The sequence below is a fragment of the Octopus bimaculoides genome, chromosome 8 (genome assembly GCF_001194135.2).
Source record: "Octopus bimaculoides isolate UCB-OBI-ISO-001 chromosome 8, ASM119413v2, whole genome shotgun sequence".
NCBI classification, from domain to species: Eukaryota; Metazoa; Mollusca; class Cephalopoda; order Octopoda; family Octopodidae; genus Octopus; species Octopus bimaculoides.
This window is the reverse complement of record NC_068988.1, coordinates 66429937-66439382: the sequence shown is the minus strand read 5'-3', so window position 1 is coordinate 66439382 and position 9446 is coordinate 66429937. Positions and strand designations below refer to the sequence as shown.

The window sequence follows — 9446 nt, the reverse complement described above, 5'->3', positions numbered from 1 at the left end:
GATAGATAGATAGATAGATAGATAGATAGATAGATAGATAGATAGATAGATAGATAGATAGATAGATAGATAGATAGATGCATGTATGTATGTTTATATGTATGTATATACGTATGTAAGTATTATATGCATATAGCAAATGAAATAATCAAATAGAGTAAACCCAAGTTTTATTTTCTGCCGAAATAGGAAGTTATTGTACGTATTTATTTCTCATGGAAACTTATATATTTGAACCTAATAGTAAAATAAATGCGCCCTTTTAAAGTCTAGCCAGGCTCATGGGCCCGGTTTCCTGGTGTCAATGGCGTATGTGTTCCCCAGCTGGACGGGACGCCAGTCCATCGCAGCTTTACTCATTTTTGCCAGCTGAGTGGACTGGAGCAACGTAAAATGAAGTGTTTTGCTCAAGAACAAAACGCATCACCCGATCCAGGAATCGAAACCACAATCTTATGATCATGATGCTGACACCCTAACCACTAAGCCAAGCGCCTCCACGTTTGAACCTAAACGCACCCCTAATATCTACGGTATGTTTTCAACACGTTCGCTTGTCGCTTCATCACCTAAAGTCATATGTTTATATACGTTTTCGTCAATGTATGTTAGTGTGCTTGTGAGTGAGTGTGTGTATGGGTGTGTGTGTGTGTGGGTGAGTGTGTGTGTGTGCATTTATTTTAGAAGCTCACTGTATGCCTTCTTTGCATCTCAGCTCGGATTATATATCTCTTCGTTTATATTCGCGAATATTTCAGGATTTATGACCAAAGGCTTGTAACAGTGAAGTTAAAAACCATACATCAGGAAAAGAAATTTAATGCTGCTACACATAAGAAATTTTGATTCTTCCTCGGTTAGTAAAAAAAAGAAGAAAAATTGGCTCTATGTATTGTTACATTATTCTGTATGAAATAACCTATAAATTTTTATGAAATATTTTTAATTAACACACGATATTGTGTATCTGAGGTAGTGCTAATGTTATTAAAGATAGTAAAACGACCCACAGCCATTAAATGTTACGAATTTCTCCCTGGAGAGTGTTCTATTGACATTATTTATGGAATCGATTAATTGACAAACATATAAAGTATATCTTTGCGACATTCAAAATCTTGAGAGTTTATATTTGCCAAAAGCGTAACAGAAAAAAATATATAAGTTAACTTGAAATCACTATGTTGAATGTTTTAAAAAATATAGTGGAACAAAATTGATATTAGAAATTTGAATGCTCTTGAAAAGTATTTTCAATGTTTATACAATATTTTTAAAGGTTCCATTAATATTTTATTTTAGCAGAAAATATATGTGCTAAATTCATGGTTTGGATGGTTTTCGGTTAATCTAGAATGAATATGAAGCGATGACAGAGATAGTAGAGTATCAAAGTTGGCGATTTACTAAAAAACAACTTAGACAAAGATCGTGGTTGGTATAGTGCGTAAAGTTTCGAACTACCAAACAATGTGAATGATATAGACACAAAGTATACGTAGCTCTGGGTCTCTGTGGACCGAGGTCACAGAAGACCACAGTTAACGCGGACCTTGACCGCCGAGCTACAAGATGATAGCATTCACAAGTTAATGTCACAACTTTAAAGACTTGTTTAACCTCAGGACAAACATGATCCGGCAAACCTATGACAAAAGGCATTCTAGCCATGACACGCCTATCTTCAGTATCCACAACGAAACAAGGTTGCATGATTGACACTGCACAAGTCCGCATTTTCCTCGCTGTGATGCTGTAGCACGATTTCGGAAGTTCAGCTGGTGACGTTTATCTTCGTAGAAGAACTGACAAGAAGCTACACAATATGTCACGACAGTGGATCTAAAGCAAACTACGAAAAGATTTCGCTAAAGTTGTTTGCAGATATCACAACACTGGTAACACTCTCGGAGAAGCATAGTAACTTCTCATGTGTCTCGCAAGACTCCAGTTCCACCCGCAGTTTCACTGTCAAGACATTGAGTATTTTGTATCGTTAACTTCAAGAATTGTGAGCTACAGATAGTCCACAAGATCATACAATTTCAGAACCAGGGACATGCTCTCTCTGATGTTTGAGATCAACAGGTATGCTGGAAGAGCCGTCTCAATACTTGAAAGGCCAGGCTGACAAAGTCTTGGAGAATAGCAAGTTAATACAAACGTCATCTGAGTTTCTAGCGCATTTTTGCCAGCAGCGTGATCTGTAGCCTGTTCTAAAGAGAAGACTGGCGTCTCATTGCCTACTATTTTGGCAACTAGTGACGCATTCTAGACATCATGTGGCCTGGCATAACAATGAGATCCAAGCTCATAGCCAGATAATCACCCGTTTCATACTGCTCCAATAACGTCTCCACTGGCTCGGCCACATGTAGAGCATGCCAAACGGCAGGATCTCGAAAGACCTGCTGTATATGAAGATGGCCGCTGTATAAAAAAGATCACATGATAACCGTACCTTCTTTTCAAAGAAATTAGCAAGAGATGGATGAAACAACTGAACATAAACGTCGAAATGTGGGAGAAGATATTAAGTAATAGTTGGAACTGACATGGGATTAACGGAAGAAGAAATTGAGATTTACTGGTGGAGAAAAAGCATTCGACGAAGCAAAATAGTACCAGGACAACACTAGCAGAGAACGATTTCAAAATCGGTTGCTACAGCTCTGACCGCCACTCATATGGTTTGTTACAGCCATTGCGGACACTGCTTTGTCAACAAAACCTAAAACAAGACTCTCCAGGTAAAGTCCATGACATCAAGTTACTAACATATGCTCCAGTCTTTGATGTAGACATTCTGGAAAAATCTTTTTCGCTACCCGGGTGCCTACGCCAAATATTTGCTTAAAGCATCATAGTGCCTCATAATAGTACACCATTCAACAACATGGAAAATCCCTCCGACGGTATTCCAAAGATATATCAGCAACCAAATTTCATTCAAAAGGCATAAGTAGGTTCGTGTCTATGACACTTGCCAAAAGTACTGCTTAATGATACCGAACTTGAAATTTTGTAATCGCAAAGCGAACTTCGTAACCACAGGATCATACCTGAATTGTAAAAGGAGGTAAGTCATTTAATTAATTTCAATGTAAACTTATTGAAAAATATAATCAAGAAATCGCAGGCAAACTATTTTCATGTCATAATTAAGGAAATCATTATAATTATTGCAAAGAACACACAAAAGAGAAAATAGAATTGGAAAAGTGTAGCTGGAAGTGTGGATCTATAGAATGTCGTTGAAAAAAGAAACAGAAATACACAATTGAACATTGCAGAGAACTTAATGGTTAAATATTTGGTAATCATATAATGTAATTAGTACGGCTTTTAATCCAATTTTTCCTTTCGACATTCAGCTTTTCAACTGAAAACTACACCCGATATTACCAAGTGAATAAAGTAATAGAGTGAATAAAGTAATAGAGTGAATAAAGTAATAAAGTGAATAATGATAGCAGATGTTTATTAAATGGAATATTTAATTTGTTTCTTACATGCAAACAATTAAGGTTTCTTTCGTTGTCGATTGTATTGATAAATTATAGAAAATGTTACGAGAATATGACGGAATAATCGATAAAGAATGATGGCCGAAGAAAAAAAAGAGTGGAAAGTAAAATAGAGTAAGATGTTCAAGAAAGACGAATAAAGAAAGAACAAGGGAACAAAGATGAGAGGAAAGAGAGATGAAAAAAATAAAGAATGGGAAAACGAGTAGAGAGAGAAGAGGAAATAAAAGAAGAAAATGAAGGAGATTAAGAAAAAGAATAAACTTATAGAGTATATCTATCAATTTCAGCCAACGCTGTACGCATAAACAGATGTAAATAAACCTAATCTGAATATAAAATATCTTCTTAAACAACAAAATAGGAATCAGCGAGACTACTTTCAATCCTGTATTAAGATTTTATCACCGACAGAGTAAGTTTTTGTCTGTCCAATAATATATTGTATATAAAGTCAAGGGGTTTAAGTATTCACTTTGTGTATTGTATTCCGCACAACATCATATATTCTGTGATTGAAAATAGCAATATAGCGAAACATTTGATTGCACCAATAATTTACTAATCGAACTAGCTACCCAAAATGCATTATATGTGCAAAATGATCTATCCAGATTACATAAATTCCATTGTAATATTGGGTTTATAAGCAGTGTCTCCATAGACAGTTAAGGAAGATAATCTGTTGTTGATGAAATCTCATATCAATTCGAGACTGAAGCTAGTCCGGCTTATCCAACTTTCTCCCGCCATAAATATTTTGTATACCCGAGATGAATGCAGTTTTCGTAAGCAATGCTTTAGAGATCGAAATTTACATAAACTCTAAAGAGATATTCTATAGGCACTGGCGTGGCTATGTGGTAAGTAGTATAGTTTCCAAACCACACACTTTCGGGATTAGTCTCACTGAGTGGCACCTAGGATAAGTGTCTTCTATAGCCGCGGGCCGAGCAAAACCTTGTGAGTGGATTTAGTAGATGGAAATTGAAAGAAGCCTCACACACACATACACAAATACATACATACATACACGCATGTGTATGTGCTTGTGTTTGTCCTCCCCACCCCTAGAAAATTGATGTTAGTTTGTCAGCATATGTAGCCTGAATTTTACCTTTTTCTTCAGTCATCAATCTATATCAATTATTCCATCATATTCGCGTATCATTTTCTATAATTTAAACCCAGCGATTCAGTATAAAAAAAAAAACGATATTAAAAGTACCGTGCTCAAAAATATAAGTAGTGGGGTTGATTCGTTTGACTAAAACCCTTCAAGACAGTGCTCCAGCATGGCTGTAGTCCAAAGACTGACACAAGTAAAGAATAAAAGATAGTAGAGTTTAGCATTGAAAAAAAAAAAAAAAAACCAAATACTTTTAACGCATCAGTAATTTAATAATGTCAAGTTATATCTGGCATCAAAACAAGAAACTTAAGTTTTCCAACATATTAAGAGACGTAATTGCAATATTATTACAGAACATTAGCAGTGTATAAACAATTGTTGGCAAACATTTATGAGATGACAAAATAAAGTATTATTTCGTATTAAGATAAATAATTAGTGTATGTATGTGTGTGTGCGCGCGTGTGTGCAAGTACGAATGTGTGAGATTGTAGACGTAACACTATCAAAGACACTATAATCAATATGTAACATTTGAAACGCTACTAAAGACATTATTATGCCTATGAGCGTGATCAAAGTCATTATATGTAATAGTATACATCTCATCTGTATATCCTTATAATTTATATATTATTATAGGTTATGTCATTTTAGTAGATGTTACTGAAACACGTGTACTAAAGCCAAAATTGTCCTCATCACACACTATATCAATGACAGACACAATTTATTAACATGATAATGAAGCCCAGAATTGGAGAGGAGAAAAAAGTGGAATATCTGGGAAGGGATAATTTATCTTACTTGAAAGTAACTTATTTTATTGATCCAAGCGGGACGAATAACAAGGTCAACCTCAGCAGACATTAGAGCTCAAGACTTCTATAGGCTGCAAATAAGGGCCGTTTCTACGAGTACATCTAAAACCAACAGACATTTTTACTGGTCATTAGAGAATGGCTCAAATTTTGGCACAGAGCCAACAGTTTTCAAGGAGAGGGTAAGTCGATTACATTGATCCCAGTGCTTAGCTAGTACTTATTGTATTGACCCCACAAAGGATGAGAGACAGTGTTCACTTCAGCGGAATTTGAAGCCAAAATGTAAAGAACCAGAATAAATGCCGCTAAACATTTTGTCCGATGAGCCAGCAATTCCTCTAGCTCGCTGCCATAGGACATTAGAGGTAACGAAATGTTAACCCTGTAAGGCCTGGTGTACACGGAAGTATACAAAATTAAGATGTCTATTGACATTGAACAGGCCTCGTAGTTTTAACTAACTTTATGTAGACATCAACGTTTAACGCTTAGATTTAAATGCATTGTGGGATATTCATGAAATTCTTTCATCAAGATGGTAACCTCAACCAGAGTAGCTCTGAGGTGAGTTAAAGTCAGCTGAGCAGTCTTTCCTCAAAATATAAGCGACTGAAGGCTTACTTTTGCTATTTTTTCTGTTCGACTCTATTCAGATATGATCATTCTTTCTAATTTATGTCTGTTTCTTGTTTTCTTTGATATCTTAGCGTAGATCATCATAAGTTTTTGTACACCTAGATGCACACCAAAAAAATACGGATTACACACCATCGATGTTTACATCGTTTGCTTGTAAATGCTTTAGAATGTTTTGTAAGATGTTTTAGAAAATATAGTGAGCCTGAATGATAATGTAGCTTTGCATACAAGTTATTTCTGAGTCTTGGTAGATATTTCGTCATCAACATGCTCTACCGCTTTCAGTTCTTGTAACAAATGAATCAAGTTAATAAGATATGGTGTCGTACAGATATACGGGGTTACATTTACGGTTTTGAAAAGATGCAAAGGGCCACTAGCATATTCGGCTTCTGTATAAGTTTGGAAAAACTGAGAATGTGGTTCTATGCGTTACAAAGAATCTAGAAAAGAATGAGATAAGATTTTCATAGGTAATCTATTTGCAAGCCATGAAGTTATGATTCAGCTAAACTATCAAAGAACCTTTGTTGTTAGCATACTCAAAATGTATCGGTCAAGAGGTGCCCTATACCTACAAAATCAACAATTTAAAAAAAGGGTTCTGGGTCCATCAACGAGTTTGTCGAGAAAGATAATAATCTTGAAATTTGTGGATCATATGACAGTCGCCGCGTCCTGATAAATCTTTATAACTCGGTAACGATCCTGTATCAGAAGTCAACTGCTATTACCGCAAGAATCGAAATGAGCTGAAAGTAACCCATCCAGCAAGTGTCGAAATCTGCAACCCCTACTTGGGTGGAGCAGATAAAGTTGATATTCTTTTCTTCCTTTACCAAACGAAGATGCGTATCGGGAAATTGTATCACAGGATTGCTTTTCATGTAATCTCATTAGCTATTGCCAATACACTTGTCCATTTACCACCAACTCGGAGGTGCTGACTCCTTGGTTTATTTCCATCATGATATTTTCAGAAGGTTGCTACAAGGAGAAATATCAACAATGATATTCCAGCCAAGAAAGCACGAGCAATGTCGTTCCAGAGTAGGTTTGTTTCGACAATATTGGTCACTGGCCCATAAAATCCATCATTAACTGTTGCAAGATGGACTGTTGTAGCTGCTGGACGAAAGTTATTTGTTTCAAGTACTGGTTTATCTCTATGTAGCGAAAGATGGGCACCCTTGTTTCCCGAAATTTCATGGAGTTGCATCCCGATTATATATTTCATTTTAACAATCACGTAACGTTACATTTTAGAAAGAAAAATTTACTTCAAATTTGTTTTTCTTCTATTCCTCAAGTAAACTTCAAGGTACAAAAAATAATATCCTGTTTTCACGATTGCAAACGAAACTAGTCCTGATTTTGGGTTAGTTTTCATCCAAATAACAACCTAAACAAAAACCAAGAAAAATATTGTTTCTTAGATCACAGGCATTAAAGGGCCAAATGTATTGGGCCGTATATTACTAGATATTGCAGCTATCCGGGTATTAAATGTACTGGTAGCGACAGGATATTACTGGGTGCTAGAAATACTAAATGTAACAGATATCAGTCATCTTTACAAACTGAACGGTTGTTATCAAGTATCGCAAATCCAGCAAGTTCACCATCCGAAGAGTGAAGCATGCCAGTTCTCAAGCGTCCTCATCTCCTAAAACTACTGCAAGTTATTTTAGTCCCTTTTGAAAAGGATTATTCTCATCTGCTTTAATGCAATGCATCTTCCTGTCACTTTCCACGGACCCACACAGCAGATCCAAAGAAAGATCACTCGTCTGATCGCTATGAACGCACACCAAACACATTCGGCTTCTGGCTTACAAAAGTGTTTCTCTCATCTATGTATATTTTACAGCTACTACTTTTGCCCGTGCTCTTCAATGATTACTTAACCACCCCCACTGAAGTATACCCAACTCACGCATTTTGAAGCATACCCGATTCACACCATGTTTTCTCGATATATACGTTGTCTTTAGTAACAGCAAACACTAGGACGGTACTTCTTCCTAAGAACAACTCTTCATAAAATCGCTGGTGCACATTTCTTTGCAGCTGAAGCCGTCGATTTATATTTATTGAAGAGAAACGTTGACAACATCAACCCAACCCGATTACAGTAGGGAATTAAAGTCCATTGACTTCCCCTCCTTCCATACTACTACTAGTAAAAATATTAAAAATAATCAAATGGTTATACATTTAAAGAAATAATTATAAATGAAAGTAAATACTTACATGTTTAATTTCCATAAGGAGAGGTTTGTTTACAGTTACATAGGATTTGTTTATTTTCTTTATTGCTACAATGGAACCCTGTGAAAAGAAAGTAATTGACCCAATGCGATTAGTTAGTTGGAACGATTCACCATATTGATGTTGACAAGATGAAAAGAAACACCAATTCATTAATTGATTCGAATACATTCAAAAATGAAGCATAAGTAAATGTACTACACAAATCTATATATACCATGACAAAGCAAATAATTGACCCTTTACGAGGTCAACAAAGGAGCTACAGCTCAGGGTGACTAACGGGCAAACGAGGAAGTTTCTCTGTTGTCACTGGATACGCTTGAAATAGAAAACAATACCGTATCAAATCACAGCTCATTGTCTTAAAACAAGGAACGTCATATGACAGCATGATAACATCTGGAATACATTTATTCACAGTCTATTCGACCAGTCATTGACTTGGAGCTATTCAATAGGAACAGCAACAACAATATACGAAAATAATTCAGAACATAGCTGAGAAAACATACTGCTTCATTTTTGTTTTCTTCAAGTACTATAATGGATTAGACGCTGGAATAGCCAGTTTTGCTATTTAATAGCATAAAATAATCTGTTATAATAAAGCACCACTTATTTCAGAAAACAAATAAATAAGACGTGAATCTAACTGTTTTTGAGTGTTTTTGGACGGCTAAAATGAATTTTCCACTATGTAATTGCCCCAGTTACAACTTATGATCTCACAGCAAAATGCGTGCAAGACAAATACAACTCAGAAGTATAATTAGTTTGGAGAAAAAATGTAAGAAAACAGTTAAAAAGTTACAGTACTTAAATAACAATATGAGTAATACAGTTTTCTGATAGATATAAACATTTTCAGAAACAAGTGATGCCGAAATATTGTGGCAATTATAGTGGTTCCACAGATGATGATGATGATGATGATGATGATGATGATGATGATGATGATGATGATGATGATGATATTGATGATGATGATGATGATGATGATGATAATGATGATGATAATGGTGATGAAAATAATAATAATAATAATAATAA

At 35.5% G+C, this 9446-nt stretch overlaps 1 protein-coding gene across 2 annotated transcripts in view; it reads right to left on the bottom strand.

The window, feature by feature from the left end:
- The window catches only part of LOC106867807 (atrial natriuretic peptide receptor 1), an 822997-nt gene that overhangs the window by 222786 nt on the left and 590765 nt on the right, over nucleotides 1–9446 (bottom strand). For both annotated transcript variants that reach the window (XM_014912829.2, XM_014912828.2), the window contains exon 10: nucleotides 8376–8453. In XM_014912829.2, the coding sequence (XP_014768315.1) occupies nucleotides 8376–8453 (78 nt within the window). The remainder of the gene's footprint in view (nucleotides 1–8375; nucleotides 8454–9446) is intronic.